The 18,345-nt window shown below is 41.0% G+C and overlaps 1 protein-coding gene across 1 annotated transcript; it reads right to left on the bottom strand.

Moving 5' to 3' along the window:
- Positions 1-9,823: 9,823 nt before the first annotated feature.
- Positions 9,824-12,471, bottom strand: Gprin3 (GPRIN family member 3). The gene has a single exon (XM_051152262.1). It carries the CDS (start codon positions 12,432-12,434, stop codon positions 10,128-10,130), a length of 2,307 nt encoding a protein of 768 aa, XP_051008219.1. The 5' UTR covers positions 12,435-12,471; the 3' UTR covers positions 9,824-10,127.
- Between the last annotated feature and the right edge of the window lie 5,874 nt (positions 12,472-18,345).

Below are 18,345 nucleotides of genomic sequence, written 5' to 3'. Positions count from 1 at the left end.
ATAAAATTAAAACTGAGATTTGAACCAAGCAAGGGTCTGTTGGTACCAAGTCTGTGTATTTACCCTGAATCCCTTTGATAAATTTAATTTACATGTTTGAATAATTTGCCAGAGGGAAAAGGACATGTTACTGAGAGCTAGTGTCATTTTTACACAAATCATCTGAGACTCAGGTGTATATAGAAGTGTCCAGATTAATGATTGGTATGTAACCATTATATTTGGCTTTTATGATAGATTAAAAGAATATAGATAGCAAGCAAGTACTTTATAGACCTCTATGGACTCTATCCTTCTTGTAAACACATTTAATTGAGGTGTGTAAGGTGGGAATAAAGTGAGTTTAGAGAAATACTATTTTGGAGATGCCAATCCTTCTTCCAAAGGAGTGTTTTAATGATGTTAGTTCTCCACTGTATATTTAGAAAATCTGGCTGCTGAACAGTGTTAATGCAGTATCTACAAATTAGCTCACTGATACTTTACAATGGTCTAGAAGAAAATGAACTAATGTTGGCATTTGCAAGTCCATTAAGAATGTGTCTTCTGGTGCTGGAAAGATGACTCAGTGATTAAGATCACTTACTGCTCTTCCAGAGGATCTGTGTTTGATTCCCAGCACCCACATGGCAACTCAAAACCATCTGTATTTCCAGTTCCAGTGAGTTTGCTGACCTCTTATGGCCTCTGTGACCACTGTTCACATTGCACAGACCCATGTAGACAAAACACCTGTGCATAGAAAAAACTTAAAAATTTGTCTTTCCCAGTATCTGAATGCATGTGTCCACCAAAGAGTCATGTGAAAATAATAACTCCCCACGTGGTGGTAGGAGATGGCATATTTGACAAGTGATAGGGAATGAAAACAGCTGGGAGTAGTGTCACCTTTATAAAAGGAGTCCTTACTACTTCTGCTATGTGAGGACTCACGAGGCAGAATTATTTTTTAACTAAATGAGCCACCCATTAGACATTAAATCAACTTCCTTCTAATGGGCTTCTCAGCCTCTGGATGGGTGAAAAATACATTGGTGAGCCACCAAGTTTGTGATGTATATTAGATAGCCCAAATAGACCCATATAGCATGGCACTCTGAAAGCAAGGTCTGTGAAGGGCAGATCTTTCTTCAATAACAAGAGGTAATTTTAATTAAGCCAGATGATGCTGGAAAGACCTCCTCTGTGCATTTCTCAAACCTAAATGGTTTGAGAATGGTTGGCAGAATAGCCACATAAGAAAATCAACGATCCAGTGTAGCCATCCTATGTCCACTACCAGATAATGTCTCCTCGAATGGAGATGCTTGAGGCCTAACTCAGCCAACAAGGAACATCTTAGGATACAGAATTGGGTAATAGCAGCTCCAGGAGCCATTTGTCATTGAGACAGCATATGATAAGATGTACTTGTTAGTTGGAAGAACTGTATAGCTTTGAGAGACCTTGGAGCAATCATTATTTAAATGATTATTTGTTTAAAGTTTATTGAAAATTGATTCAATCTTTTTCTGTAAGTTCGAGTATATAAACCTTATACTTTTTATTTACAGTTCTTTGATAAAGACAGACTTAAGGAAGCAAAAGGGATCAAACTATAATGCTCATTTAATTAATCTTCAGGCCGTAATCAAGGACAAGTTTCAGCTTCCTTTCGCCTTCTGGAACTCAAGATGGCAGGATCTGATAACCTATTTAAGAGCTTGGAGGTTGGTAACAGTAGTCTTGGTCGACAGGCAGCAGAGAGTGAACATGACTCAATGTAGGTGCCCTGTTCTATCACCCCATGTCCAATTCTAACAGTACTAAGCTGTTATCTCTCCCACCATGAAGGCTTGTGTACATGCACACACACATGTACACACACACACACACACACACAAATGCATATAAACACACAGATATATTTTCTCCCCACTCTCTCACCCCATCAAATGTAGGAGAACCAGTGCTTATGACAATCAAGATGCATTGTTGATCCAGTGGGAATTCTATTCTAGTCTATGGAAGAAGCATCTTTTTCATGGTTAGTACTTTTGGCTTTACTGCACATTCCTAATAGAAAAGTGTCGGTTAGGAAATCAACCAACTCCACACATCCTGCACTAAAGGAATATATCCATAGCAGAGGTGACAATAGTAACAACAATAGAAACATATGACATTTTGTTTCACATTATATTTATTATGGGAAGTGAGATGCAAAAAAACATCTTTCAAAATTTTTGTGGACAAAAGTAGCTAACCAGTTGAATCTCAGCATTTTAAACATCCATTAAAAAACCAAATGTAAAATGAAGGTTGGAGTCTGCTTGTGAAATCATCTTTATATAAACATGACCTTCTATCTCCATCTGGGAGAAGAAGGTTTACTGAACAACGTCCAAGAGATGAGAACTTTTTTAAGGAAGCTATTTTATGATCTTTGTAGAAAGACATGATGCCATAACTCTCATACTCTGCATGTTGAATATCGCTGTTTCTCCACTGATTAACTGTTGTAGCTCATTTTTATCTTTCTCAGTGAATGTACACAGATAATTGTCACATTGGCAGAATTCTTTGGTGATATTTAAATTAATACGCATTTTCAAAAGTACATACATTCGCTTATGCAAGAGCAAATATTGGTGAACATCAAGATTCCAGGAATTCCAGGTAAACTGGCCAGCCACAGTTGTCACGTAGTGTCTGTACAGTCACGTCAGTTTGCCTTTACCCATTTCTAAGGTGTGAAGATGGCACCTTCATTTCCCAACCCATGACTGTGTATTCAAATACTATTCATAACTAATGGAAGTCTCTATTAAGGGATAATTCTGGTATTTCTATTTGTAGTGTCAGCCCAGAGGCTAGCTGATACACTTTTTAATGTCCTGGGACCAGAGTCAAATTGTCCTATCATTTAGGAATGTCAGTTTTTGTTCTTTATTTAACAGATAATTTTCTTTGAGATGAAATGAGAGAAATTTGATCAATTCCTTCACAAAAACTGTAATAAACTAGATATTTTTCTTCAGCATTATTACTAACTGGAGAATGGTACTGGCCTTGGCATTACTCTGCACAGAGTACCTGTGTCTTCCTTAAAGAACTCCTGACTGTCTTGGTCTATTTTACTATAATTTGTTTTCATTTTGATGTGTTATTTTTTTTTTTTTTTTGGTGTGGGTACACATTGTTTTAATAATCACAAGAGAAGGCCTGTGATTGTGTCTCTCTTAGTGATTATGTACAGTAGAGAAATCCAGGCCTACTTCAACAAAAATATAAGCTTTCTGCCAGGCTGTGCAAATAAATATTGGTAAGGGTTCAAATTCAGCTTTCAAAATATAAATGGTTTTCCTCAGTGTGTGTTACTTTCAGATATAGTCCTGTACTTAGCAAGTAGCATTAATACTCTGAAGCTGTTTTGATAACAATGAGACACTAAATAGGCTGAGTTTTCTTACACATAAAATCTTCCATTTTGGTGAAATATCACTTAACAAGGAGCAATAAGTTCATTATTAATAGATACAAAGTTACAAAATTATGGAAAGATGTAGGTAATAATTAGTGGTTTTGTTGATTTATTCTAATGTAGTAGTATGAATAAAAGGTGTTTTGTGTTCACATCTATTTGGATATGCTATTTACATTTGGCTATATCTACATTTTATGTGTAGAAAATAAAAATACATGTTGATCATCCCTTTCGAGGCATTTGAATAATTATTTCTTCATACTGCTTTCTGGCAACTGCTTAGAAAATTTAGATAATTCATACAAAGTATGTACACAGTCACACCTATGGTATGCACACACTGTCACACAATTAACACAGAGGATGTGTGAGGGATGTAAATGAACCCAGTGGTCAAAGAACTGACCTTACTTGTGACTAATGGCATGTGAAATCAGCTCCGGCATACTTAGTAACATGCCGATGTACCGAGCACTGCATTCAGGCTTTGTGGGTATTATCCTGGCTAACTCTTACAGATGATAAAGAAACAAAGCAAAACCAACTGCAGTCCCTCCTTACCTTTTCCTGAAAGGATCAATTATGGCAGACACACACACACACACACACACACACACACACACACACACACACACACGCATATACCCTTTTGTTGACTTTATTAACTTGCCTTCATCTATACCTACTTGGTGATAGGAAGCAGCCTTTAAATAAGCTATAACATGCTATTTTTTTTCCTACACATAAAAGTGGCAAAGCAATCACTCACAGACTGTACAAACTTATAGAATGTATGGACATATCACAACCAGCAACAGTATTACGAACAACATATTTTTCCACACGTTAGTAGAGCAGAGGTAAATAAATATAGATAATTAGTAATTAGTATTCCAGAGGTTTTCTTGAGTTTCCAGGCCAGGTTGACTTTTCTCATCTTTAATAGGAGGTATCTGTAGATCTCCTTACAGTAAGCATTATCAGTCTTTACTCTCTTTTAAGGACAGAGGCGCAGAATTAGAATACTGCCATGTTCCAATGTATCTATATCATTGAAGACATGATAGAAAGTGACTTACTCCAAGACATGGCCTAAAGCGAATGCTAATGAGGCTACACTAAACTCTGCAGGAATGCCTCTGAACAAAGACAAGCCCCCTTAGTTCATCCAGTGTGGTTTGCTCCACACTCCAACTTCACAAAGCAACATTAAAAGTCACATGAATCCAAAAGGAACTGTTTAACTCAGAAAAAATGTACAAGTTTTTCTAAAGAAGAGACAGCTTAATTTTTAAAAGAACAAAAGTGAATACTAGCAGCAATATAAAAAAAAAAAAACCAAACAAATAAAAACAAAACCACAAAACAACCCCCCCCCCAAAATAACAAAACCAAATTATAATTTCCTCCCTAGGGAGGAAGAACCTGATGATCTTTCCACATTGAGGAGACCTGCAGGTTAAACTTCATCTCCCATTTAATTTTCCCCAGCACTCCTAAACCATGAGGGCATCTCAGCATCATCATTGTTTTGTTGGTTGATCAGCAATGTCTTTTCCTGAAGTGTGAAATACACGACTCACTTCCCAATACTTTGCAGCCAATTAACTTTGAACTTGAACTCAGCAAGATGCTTAGTGAGTAATTAGCATTCAGAAATTATCTAGAACATTCTCTGTGAGGCATACTTTGAGACTCCTTTTGCTAGAAGGGCTCATGTTTTAGTACTTTTTCATTCAGAGCCTGCTTTCCATTGTGATATCTAGCAATTCACTAGGCCAAGTTAGGTGAATTGCACATGCTGTGCTAGTGTCCAGGAAGAGAAATTCCTGTAAGTTCAACCGTTTTTTTTTCTTGGACAAAGTTTCTGGTTGAAGCTGGTCTGAGTTTGAAGCTAGCAAGACTTTCAGTGGCTCCTCTTCTGTCATGGCTGGCGTGAGACAGAGATGGGAGCTAATCTCTGCTCATGGCCACTTCACACTGTGCTCATGGCTGCTTCTCTCTGTGAAGCATCTAACCAGGCTTTCCAACAGAAAGCAGAAATTGTGCCTCCACATGTCCTCTGAGCTACAGTCAGTCTTCCCAGAGTAAACTATAATGACACAATGTGTGCCCACAGCTGGTACACTTGCTGGTCTAACAGCCTCTTTTGGGCACTGTATTGCTTGGCTTTAGAGTCATAGTCAACAGTCTGTATTCTCAAATTGGTTTCTGAGAAGAGGAATCTTAGAAAAAAATGTGTAAATAACACGTTGTTGCACCATTCTGGCCCCACTGTCATCTCATCGAGTCCGCAGTTATTTGGATGTCCTTTATAGTTATTGTCACCTAGGTTTTTTTTTTTTTTTTTTTTAACAGCCAAAGTGGTTTCAGGATTGTCTGTTGTTTGTCTATACACATGATTACAGACAGCCTGGACTGACTTGGAGAGAGGTTATTCGGTTGTGGCAAGTGAGTAGCTTGTGAGTGATTACTGTTCAAATATAGCAATAAAGACTTCTGGCAGAGACCAGTGTGAGACCGAAACCCCCCACCTCAGTTCTTCTATTCATGTTCTTGGTTATTGCAAATCAAACTTGTTTGATTTCCGTAGCTAAGGAGAATACTTTCTGTTCCAAAAGAAAGATAGAGCTCGTGGAAATCTGTTTCATTATTTACCAAGCTATTTGGCAAAAATGCTCAAAATCACGTGGTTATTTGTAAGCCTATGTGTCTGCACAGATGACATCTATGATCACTCGTCAGATGCAGAATTTTGTTAGGGGATGGTATGGTCCCAAGGATGGCAGGAGATTCACAGACTGCCAGTTTCATTTGCCACAGGGCAGCAGCCGACCTGCATTTGGAGAGAACCAACCAATGAGGCTGTACACACATCAAGGGACACAGCGAATAGAAAACACAATGCTCAGGTGTAAGTGTGATGCAGGAGGTACTGACATGGACAGAAACAAGGTTTCCGATTCATCATGTAGGCAAAGCAGGGGTAGTGACAATGTCGTAGCCCACTGAAGATACTTCAGAGTTCTACTGTGTCACCACACTGGGGAATTCACAAGCTTATTTTTCACACACCACTAAGAGCAAAGCTGGAGAGAATAGACAGCCTAATCTCCATGGCAGCATTGTAGATAATTAGTAAATATGAGTCTACATAAGACCATGACTGGCCAGTATTCAATAAAAGCACATAAACCTATACACAAATGGTACTCTAATACATTTTTTTTTCCTTTATACTGATCAGAAAAAGTAGACAAGAGATATAGTGAATTATGTCACACTAGAAGGGGATCCTTTAAAAACACTTTCATGGTACAAGTAAAAGGAAACTGATTTCCCGCGTATTTGCAGTAAATGTAATAGTAAATACGAAGAAGCCTATACAAGTGACATTAAAAGCACACTGTCAAACATCCCCTACTAACAGAAGTTGAAATCCCCCTGTGTTCTGTTTTTGGAGTGGCAAATACACCACACCCAGAATGATGGAGTATCCCCAAGTGAAGCAAAACAGCACGAACTGGGAACAGCAAACCCCAAGACTCTCAGATCCAAACAAATGGCCATTTCCTTATTCTTATCATTCTGTGTTAAGACAGCAAGCTCCTCTTAAGGATTGGCTTTCAAAGTTCGCTCTCTATATAGAGGCTTCACAGGCACAGTCAGTCCAACTTACCTCAGCTTTATACCTATTCTATAATACAGGGAATACAGCTATCCAAAATAGTGTGCACTGGATGATTGTGAAAGAAAAAATATCGAATATCAAATTACATTCATGATAGCTGAACTTGTCATGGTAGGAACCCATACAAATCTGTTTTTCAACTATTTCATTTTGGAAATAGATACACACAGGCCTCTGCTTAACTATAACATAACAAAATATTCATTTTATGCTGTTGATTCCAAATGAAAGATCAATCAGTATTTTATTATATGTTACATGGGTGGCCTGACATCAAAACAAACAAATTCAAAAAGATGTTCTTAGAAAGTCATTCATAATAAATAAATTACAATGGAAGCTAGGGTGCCTGTATTGTGGTCATAGAAACTGAACAATCACAGTTTAAATAAGGATTCTAGTATTTTCTTGGTAAGTGGTATACCATCTTTACACTGTAAATGGTAAATGAACTTTCAGACCCTGAGTTTTTACTTCCTTTATTACTGATGCCAGAAATATTTTCTATTTCTTTCTTTAATAAAACATTTATGGTCTATATTTCAAGATCTAAAATGTATTAGGAAGGTCTAAATGACATGTGAAAGAAATTAATGATAGCCACAAATAACTCTCAAACCATTGTATATCACACAGATAAAGCAAGAACAGCAAGAATTGCTAGGAAAGCCGCTATGTACCACCCTAGGGGAAAAGGCAAGAGGTCCCAGTGGTGTTCTGAAAGTTGAATCCTGTGTCATGGACTCACGTGAAGGAAAAACCTCAAACAGGGTTTTACTATGAGGTTGTCTATGGGTAGGTACCATTATACAAACGGGTTCCCAGCTTAATGCCATTTGGTGAGGCATTTCCACGGCTGTTTTTAAAAGCACTCAATTCTGTAAGAGGCAAAAGGAACCAAGCAAACACCTCTTTGTACCATTGTGTGATGTTTCTAGAGTCTTGTATAAATTAAGAATTTAGTTTTGATACCAAAGAAAAGAAAATTTAGTAACGAACTATTTCTTCTTAAGGTTTTGATTTGAGAGGCACCACACCAAACTGAGCAGTTCTGAGTTCTAGAGTTTGGGACAGATGCTGACAACTCTTTCAGTTCTTGGCTTCATTTAATATCTCTGTGTTTACTCCGAACCCACATTATTATTGGTCAGAAGTCTCTCTTCTCTCCTACTTGAATGTAGGAACAGCCTGTTGCAGCACTTCACGGTAGAAGACTGTCGGGGCCCACCATCTGGAGTGGGCCCTGTGGACAGCTGTTCCTGTGTATGCTGGAGGTTACTTGCTCATACACAGCATGGGTGCGACCATGTGACAGAAGATCCCAGTGTGTGCAAGATAGGAGACAGAGAAAGTCCCGGCAAGGGAGTCAGAGACAAATGAATACTTACACTAATAGAGAGAGTTTTACACTAAATATCTAATCATTAATATAGCAATTTGATCAGTAATTTGACAGTAATTTCTACTTTATAAAGCATCCTTAATAGAGGCCAATTAGTAAGAAACTGAAAATGTGCCTTATTAAAAACTCCGTTATAGCTTCCAAGTATAACACTGTAATTATTGTTCTCCAACTCAGAGGGTGCTGTCACCGTGGCCTACTTAATGCAGCTATACACACAAGTTAAATTGCTCTCACAGAAATCAAATGCAGTGCAGCTCGGGTTTTAGAGCTCAGGTATGACTTTTATGTTTATAATTTACAAAACAGAAATAAATTGACAAAACCCAAAATAGATATTTGGCTATACCATTGATAATTGAGTCTCCATGAGGGTTTTGTGTGTGTGTGTGTGTGGGGGGGGGTTCATGGCAGGTACACTTCTCCAGCTCACCAGGAGTGGTTTCAGCAAAGGCAGTAAGCGGTTGCTCTTTCTTCCTCGTCTTAGTCCAAGTGTCTGGAGATGAATGCTAGAAGGAAGGCCTTCACTAAATGTTTGCCATGCTCCTCCTCCACAACATCCCAATGTGCAAGCTGCTGCTGTCACCCCAGCTCAGTGGCCCCACAGATCTTCTCTCACATTCCATATGTCTCTTTCCCTCTGTAGAAACCAGTGGGCACCCAAAGCTCCAGCTGTCATTTCACGAAGATCCCTAACACTTAGCTGTGCCTCTTAAAAGTGCTAAATCTGAAGGAATCTAGGTTGTACATGTAAGCCCTCGGAAACTGTTACCAGAAGACACGTTTACAATACAAGATTTACTATTATCCTTATAATCTCATGACTCCAGTTGCAAACATTTCCTCTAGTGGAAGAATATACCATTTTAATTTGGGTAGAAGGACAGAGATATACTTTGATTTCAATGCTGGAAAGTGTACAGATATAAGTTCCTGTTTGGTACAGGCAGCATTCACATAAAAAGGGTTAGCTTTAGGTGTCTGTAGCCAATTGTTATTTGTTTGTACATAGTTTTGAATATTTTAGTTTCATCTTACTTGTCCCAGGAATAAATCAAATTTGCATCAGTTTTTCACATTAAGGCTTATAAACTTTTGTAGTACTAATATCCTTACTTCAGTAATACCAGAAATTACCACAGTGTTGCTATTAGTGGGCTTTGCTAGTTGTAATATAAAGCAGATATTTTAGTGGAAATACTACCCTGTAATAGACTAAGGTGAAAATACCAAATGACTTGTGCGCAATGAAAATGTGTGTGTGTGTAAACAAAAATGTATTTTTAAAAAAACCTTAGTGAAGATTATTTCTTCTGAATTAGGGGTACAGACCTTCTGCAAGCTTTGCCTGGCCTCTTGTGTTCTTTCTATCACTGTGAAACAGCATTTTATTTATGGAGGACCCAATAACTCATAATAGCTAATTCTTAAACTAAATACTTGCCTTTACTTCTAGGTCTCTCAGAAACCAACGACAATCCCAAAACAAAACAGAAAGTCAAACTTCTAAGCTTTGACATGGATAGACGCAAGAAATACCCTAAGTCCTACACCAGCGCTGTTCCCTTTCAGTCTAGCACAGAAGATGGGGCAGGACGGACACAGCAGTTGGGGCGCCGGAAGTTTTGCAGCATGGACTGCAGGACGCCCTGCTGTCGCCCTTTGAGCTTCTTACTGGAAGAAGAATCTGAGGAAATAGATCTTCGAGACTGGCCACTTTGTGTTTTAACTAACTTCTCGTGTTCCCTAATTTGCCTTTGTAAATGGTTCTGGATGGCAACTCCCAGAGACTCTGGGTCCAAGGAAGCACCATACACTTCCCAGGTCATGCCCTGGTCATCCCACACCACGTCCCTCACTCGCTTGGACTGTTTCAGCTGCAGCTTGGAGTCTGCACCCAGCTGTTTCTTCTTCTCGCTAGGTGTGAGCCCCACCTGGGCAGCAGCTGCTGTCACATTAAGCTCCTTCAGGAACTCGCTGACCCGGCTGGCTCTACGCGGGCTAGCTTTGACAGAGCGAGAAGGGGTCCTCTTGCCAGAGCCTGGGCTTGAATCACCTGTGCCTTCAGATGGCAGGCTCAGGCTCGTGACGGTCTTGGTCTGCCTGTGTTCTTCCAAGGTGTTCTGCAGGCTCTTCCTCCCTGGGGAGGGTTCAGGATTGACCTCTGATGCCGCAGCACCTTCATTTCCTTGAGATTTAGGATTTAGCAGTAGGGATTTAGCATCTGGGGTGCTGGTGGCCCCAGGTGCACGCTCTTTCACGTTAAGAGGAGAAGAAGCAGGCTTCTGGTCCTTTGCACCTCTTTTATCAGCAGGGTCTGAGCTCTTTAGCTGGTCGTTTTTGTTGGCACCTCCACGGGAGTCGGGCAGTTTGCAGCCTGGCTCTGGTTTTTGGTCATTTGTAGTTTTCGCTACAAACTCAGGTGGAGTGGTTTCAGAGTTCCCCAATCGATGACTTATCTCAGCCTGACTCCCTGCCACACGGGAAATCTGGCCAATGGAGCTAGCTTTCTGGGAGTCAGGATTCATACCTGTAAGCTGTCTGGAGGTTGCCTCTTTGCTTGCTGAAGACGTCCCATCTTCCACGGTATCCTGGTTTTGACTGCAGGCCACATGGATCGGTGGGGATTTAAGGGCTTCGGCTGGTTTGTTCCCTGGTTTGCATCCCCCTTTGAAAACTGCAGGAGTGGCAGCAGCTGCCTGGATGTGCACCTGTGGTTCAATGACCGGGCGTTGCCTTGACTTCTGGGGCTCTTCCATGCTGTTTGAGAGTTCCAACAAGTGGCCTCCACTGCCCTTGCCGTGGCAAATTACACGGAGCTGCTCTTGTCCGTGCTCCGGCTCAGGGGCAGGGATTTCCTTTAAGAGCGCGGGGAGGATGCTGGGGCTCGTAGAGACAGACCTGCTCTCCATACTTGCCACTGCCTGCACCTCGGCATCTTGCCAAGCCCTGCCAGGGAACTCCTTCGGCTCGCTTTCAGCTTGGCAGGTCATTGTACTGGCTTCTTTGAACCTTGACACCGGATGCTCAGCGGGCAGCAGCGACTCTGCACCTAGAGAACATGTGGCATCTCTGCTGGTGAGGAGGGATACTGGAGGCTTTTCAGACCTTTCATCTAGGCTGTCCGAGTTGGTACCAGAGGGCTGTTTGTTCTCTGGGCATGCCCTTCCTGCTGGAGGTTCAGTGAATCCCACTGTGGCATGGCTGATGTCTTTCTGCCCTTCTCCCTCAGGTCTGTCTGTAGAAGCGCATGAGCGAGTTCCTATCGCAGTATCTGAAGCCTGTACAGTACCCTGAATATTTTCTGGAGACGAAAAATCACAGAGCATTTGACTTTTGCTGCTGCAACACGTGACCCTGCTAGGACAACTTGACTTTTCAGGTTTCTCACTGTTTGAGTTTGCCTTTGATTTCTCCAAGGAATCTTCAGGTACCAGACAGGTACTAGTATTTGGTGGGTCTCCTCGGACAGCATGGTGAGTGTGCTGAATGGCTGCCCTTGGAAATGGAGCAGATATAAGTTCCTTTCCTGCTGTAGAATTCGAGCCTGGTGCTGCCGGCTCCTTGCTTCCTTGAAGCTGGGAGTCAATGGGAGTGTTGTGTGTGGGGCACACTTGCTCCACTTTATTGAGGACACCAGGAGATGCCATGTCTTGCTCACTGGAGTCATGCACACAGGCTTGCATCAGGGCCTCAGCAGCTGCACTGAGCCTAAGGCTGAGTTCTGCAGTCGCATTGCCTGGGGCACTGGCATTCTTATCTGGCTGAGCTGGTTGTGGTGAGACACTCTGAAGCTCCTGTCCAGCCTCTTCCTTTTCGGAAACAGGCACTATGGAAGCTTTAGTCACTCTGAGAGGGTCAGGTACAGTCCCCATGGGAGTTCTCTCCAAGAGCACTCCAGTGTCTGTTCCAAGATATTTGCCACTGGGAAGTAGCTGGAACTCACTAGGAAGATAGAGGGATGAGTCCTTGGAAAAACTGGCCTGTGGAATCAAGAAAACAGTACCATTAGTATTGTATACCTTTTTAGGAGGAAAACAATACTGCACTTTTATAAGATCACATAAGCTCATTTTCTGCTTGAAACTAGATTGGTGTGGTACAGACCCATTTTCCCAGATTTCAGAGGACAAAGGCAGGAGAGTTCCAAGTTCAAGGCCTGCCTGGGCTGGAGAGGAAGTGGAAGGTAAGCCTGGGCAAGGCAAGGCAGCGAGACCTTATCTTAAAAGGCACAGAAAGGGCTAGGGATGCGGCTCAGTAGCAGAGCAGCTTCCAGCACGTGCAGGGGACATAGGTTCAGTCCCCAGGACTGAAAAGCAAGCAAACAAATGACAACAAAATGACACACACAAGAAACCTACAACAACAACAGAAAGTCTCGTATCTGTTTATATAAAAATCTATTTGAGGTAGAAAGACTTTGAAAAGATAGTCTAGCTGTACTAATATTATTTTGACTGATTGGTTTCTGTTTATTTTGCAGTGATGTCTATTGGATGAGTTTTAATATGACTACCTTTCATAAGGACTTCAGAAGTCATCATGGTAGTCTGATTTGTCAGAATCATAAAACCCTGCAGTGATACCTGAACTACATCTGTGAGGTACTGAGTGGGGCTGGAGGAGATGAAGAAACTGAACAGAGTATCCAGAAATGGATCTAGATGTAAATGGGGCTTTAGTTTTTAATAAAGGGGGCACTACAAGTCTGTTAAGGGATCTCATAGAAAGGGCTAATAAATAATATAGAAGAAAAGAAAAGGAGAGCTTGTCTTTTTAATCATATTTCAGATGAGAAAATCCTAGATGTATTTATGTGAACTAAAGCATTTAAATGCAGGACATAGATAAAGATCATGTAAGAAACACAATCTAGAAACCATCAGTGTACCAGGAGGAGCAGTAGTTCCCTTTTATGACAAGATATAAACTAAGGGGGGAAAAAAAACAATGGATAGCTAGATAAAATTCAAAACTTTTGGGTAACAAAAATTCCATAAAATATATTTTAGAATACAGTGAGCTTAAGAAACGAAGGGCAAGTTTGTCATCAGATAAATGCACACTGGAATTGTAGTTTAGACCAACTGCACTTGCAAAGGTGGATGGGCAAGAAAGAATCTTAATAGTTGCAGGTGCAAAGGCATCTCACTCTAGCTTTCCAAGGGCAGCAGATTAGTTGTTAAAGCATGTCCCTGACCCAATGAAGCTGACTCTATCAATAGGATGATAAGTGGATAAATGATGTGTTCATTCAAGTGTTACTTGTAGGAGCAAAACCTGGAAAAAAGGCTTAGGGAAGCAGTAGGCACTATCAGGACTTACTCTCCTGTAAGGGATAGGCATTGTAACCACGGAAATAAAGGCATAATGAGGTTTCAGTTCTCCCCTTGGCAAGAACTTTCTCAAACATAATCAGGGAACAGAAAAGAGAGCGCACGCGTGTGCACATGCGCGTGCACACACACACACACATTCATTCTTGTGCAAAAGACAAGCAAGCATTTCATATGCCTGCACACACGGGTTTGCAGAGGACTGCACAGGTTTTTCAATCATTTAGGATGAGACCTTCTAAGTATTAAATGAAAAGAGATTGTGGGGTTGGAGACAGAGAGGGGAGATATATGAACTAGGTGGGAAAATGCTGATTTAAAGCAAAATGTATCTGAAGTGACCTTTTACCATTTTTTTTAAACAGTAAGAGGAGGTTTGTTTGTTTGTTTTTGTTTTTCCCCTAAGTTTTGGTGGATGACATGCACGGATGATGTAAACACAGTCACACTCACACTGGAAGATTCACCATCAAATGCTCAGTTCAAAACTCCATTCATAGAGAACTCTACATCTAGTTATTTACCCTGGTCTGCTATCACATGAAATCTAAGGATAAATTAAATTTATCTCTCTGATTGTTCATATTAGCGTATTGAATACTTTTCCGCCTCCAGTCTTCGCTGTCTGCACACGATCCCGTTTCTCTGGGTACCCGTCCTATTCCTTCTCACTGTAGTGCCACCAGCTGCAATGCCGCAGCTGCATCTTTCTCTCCTTTTCCTGCACTTGTGTACGCTGTGCCTTTTCTCTAACTCTCTACCTCCTTCATCCTTTGGAAAACAAAACAAAACAAAACAAAACAACAACAACAACAACAACAAAAACCAGCCCCTGTCCTGCAATCCCCCATTTGAATTTCATCTCCTCCCTGAAGGCCTCTAAAGCCATTGAGTCATGGTCTTTATCTTTTAATACCATTCACAGGTTGCTCATCTTTGTTCTTTGCATTGTAGTTTTCACATACCACTTGGCACTGTTAGTTGTTCCTTACATTAATGCCTCATTTCTCCACAGATATTGTGAACCCCAGGAAGGCAGGAGGAAGAAGATGGATTATTTTCTATTCTCTCCACAGGATAGAAAGCAGGATCTTGTATATTAAAAAAGTCAGCTGATGCCGTTTCCTTGTAAAATGTACATTTTAAAACCCCTGGCAAATGTGACAGTAATAGGATATTTTAATTTATAAACTGAAATATTAATGAAAACATAAAAAGTGTTATTTGGGGAAGTAAGAAAAGGATGATGTCTTAGTTATTAAACTGTGTGTTTCTATAATCCACATTTAGACTATTAAAATTAGGACACCTGCTATGAAAAGCTGGTAGGTCTCATAAAGCTAAGAGAACAGCCCGTCTCCTGTGTTATGTGGCCGGATCCAAGAAATGAGTGTGCCAAGTAGAATTGTAAAATAGGAATGGCTTGAAGTTTATCATCTGACAGTTAAAAGGCTTCAATAAAAAAATAGTTCACAATGCTTTCATAAGTCACTGTGTTGTTCCCATTTTCTACATGCAGTGTCAGACTCGTATTGAAATGTAATTCTCTTCATTAGTTTTGTTAATAGAGGTCAAATTAGCCATCAATTGAAGACTAAAGAGGAAAAGACAAGATTGATCAGCTAACACATGCTAGCCCCAAATCTCTTCTTAGTAGACAAGCAATTGACACTGGTCTCAAATATAACTCCTAATGGGATCATCACAGCGTTTAAGCTCTGAAATGTTCCCCACTTTCTCTTCCTTTCTGCACCAAATGCCAGAAGCTACTGTCTCTACTACATCAGATAAACAGACATTAAAGCATAAGTGTATACTCTTAGCATCATCCAGAACCCAGCACTTGGGAGTGTAAGGCAGAGGATTTTGAGCTCCAGGTTAGCTTAGGCTACAGGACAAGGTCTCAACAAAGCTAAAGAAAACAGACAGCATCAATGCCCCCACAAAAGACAGCATCTGGATAGAATTAGTTTCTTCCCTACAGCCTCCATATCCTGGCCCCTCTCTAAATCTTCATCTCTCCCTCCTCCTTCCTTCCCTTTCTTCCTCCCTCCTTCCCTCCCTCCCTTCCAGTATCTTCTCTTCCCATCATCTTTCTTCACCTTTGCCCTTGCTTTTATTTTTCTTTCTTGATTTAAAAAGATTTGCTGTGTAGCTATTTCCTCCTAATAATTAAGAGTTCGTTGAAGCATTGTCTCCAGGAGGGCAGCAGGGGAAGCCCCCAAGGCTTAGGAAACAAATGAAATTTAGAAATCTCAGGACTATGAGGTTCAAGAAGGCCAGGAAGCTACAAGGTCCCTCCTCAGGAAGAGAGACGCAGTTGCTAGGGAGAGGTGACTGTGCAGTGCAGCTGCTGGCATGTTGACCGGAGTGCTGCAGGGATGGAGTGCCATCACCACACCTGGGTGTACTTTTTGGTGATGCAGTGGCTTTGAGTCACTCATGCTCCTTTAAGTCATTCCAGAAGCCTCACTGGCACATCACAATGCATGTGGATGGAATCTTTTATTTGGTCTGTTGCCTTTGATACAAAAGGCAGCTCATAAAAAGCTAGATTTCTCTTTTGCATTTTAAAAATGCCTATTTTATTTTAATTGAAATATTAAGTGTATCATTTTCTCTCTTCCTTTTCTTCTCTATAACCCCTCCTGGGTCCCCTCTTGTAACTCCTCTCATGTCACGTTCCTCCTTTGTTCTCTCTATATAACTCCTCCCATGTTTTAGTGCTCCTTACTCCCTCAGGTCAGATCCAGCTCAAACCTTCCAAGTCTTCTGTCCAGTCACATGGTTTCTTCAACAGTAGGGACTTGATCCACCTCTGGAACATAGCTAAGGGCCCAGGAACAACCTATATGTTTTGGAACTCTCATGGTCTCCACCCTCACCAACAACTTGAATAGAGGTTTCTCAAGCTTGGTTCTAAGGTATTCTTGTTAGATGGTCTATTGTTCATTAAGAGAGCATTGCCTGTCCAATTGGCACAACTTCATTTAAGCTACACACACACACACACACACACACACACACACACACGAGAGAGAGAGAGAGAGAGAGAGAGAGAGAGAGAGAGAGAGAGAGAGTGTTATATAATTTTGGTAAATATAAAATGTTTTTCCTTAAGGCTTTTTCAAATATCCTTAGAGTTATTTATCCTTCCTCCTCATTCTGTGTAGCCCTCTCTCTCTTTTCTCCATTTTCCCCATTCCTCTTCAATATCATCTATATTCCAAAATGTCAGTGACTAGGTGGCATGTAGAAGAAATCAGCATGGGCACAGACATTCCAAGTGACAGGGTCTTTGATTTAGGTTTAGGAGAGTACTGTTGTCTGAGTCTGAGGGTCTTGTCCTAAGTGCTGGCAAAGCAGATATTCCTGCCTAATTTCTAGTCTTCTAAGGCAAACTGATCTTGTACACACAAGATGGACTTGAGACAGCCTCTCTGGAGTCAGAAATCAGTTTTTCTATGTAGCTTTGTTTGTGTGCTCAGGTAACCAATAGCTTCTTGGGGCCTTGGCTTCAGAACTGGTAACAAATCTTTAGACACAATAAGAAGTACCCAGTGGACGACCTGTAAGAAGCTATAGTGTTTAAGTTTTATTCTGTGTTAGTGAAAAAAATATTCTGCTAAATGCCAAGAGAATGTGGCAGGTGTAAGGATTATTGCAACGGAAGAGAGAGTGGACCCACATCTAAATAACACAAGAACGTGTCGCAACTTGTTATTTTTATCCAGGCAGCAGGCTCAAGTGGGGGAAGGAGGCAGTGGATGTAGTTGTAAAATAAATTACAGGGGACACTAAAGTAGAAGTTTGTTGAGTTACCTATGGTTCTGGCTGAAGGTAGGTCCAGCTCATCAGAGACTAAGAGCCAGGGACGTTGTCTAAGCTGCTTTACCTCTGTAAGCATCGCCTGAAGCTCAAAGTCAAGGCTGGGCTGAGAAGTTCTTCACAAAGGTTTAGGGAATGAGAGTCCCTGTCAGTTGCAGCAGAAACTATGGAGTTTCATACAAGATCCTATAGCTTCAGGAATTCTCTCTAAACTGGGCATCAATCATGAATCTCCAGGCCTCTGAAAGCGAACTTGTCTTTCGGTATAATGGAAACTGTGCCCATGGCACACATTCCTCTCATCTTTCCAACCATGACACCCTCATTCTGACAATGAAGCGGGACTATGGTGTAAGCACTACCCACCCAGGAGTGGTTCTCAACCTGTGGGTCGCCACCTCTTTGGGGGAGGGGGAGGGGGAGGGGGGTCAGAGATCAAATATCCTACATATCAGATATTTACATTATGATTCATGACAGTAGCAAAATAATGGTTATGAAGTAGCAGTGAAATGGTTTTATGGTTGCGGGGGGTCACCAATCACAACATGATAAACTGTACGAAAGGGTCACAGCATTAGGGAGGTCAAGAACCACTGCTTTACAGGAGGAAGAAGATTAA

This window comes from Acomys russatus, chromosome 10, assembly GCF_903995435.1.
Source record: "Acomys russatus chromosome 10, mAcoRus1.1, whole genome shotgun sequence".
NCBI lineage: Eukaryota > Metazoa > Chordata > Mammalia > Rodentia > Muridae > Acomys > Acomys russatus.
Note: the sequence above shows the minus strand (reverse complement) of the source record. Positions and strands in the feature narration are given on the sequence as shown.

What these genes read in the sequence shown, in the direction of transcription:
- Gprin3 (XM_051152262.1), bottom strand. Translation starts at nt 12,434, where the DNA reads ATGGGGACTGTACCTGACCCTCTCAGAGTGACTAAAGCTTCCATAGTG.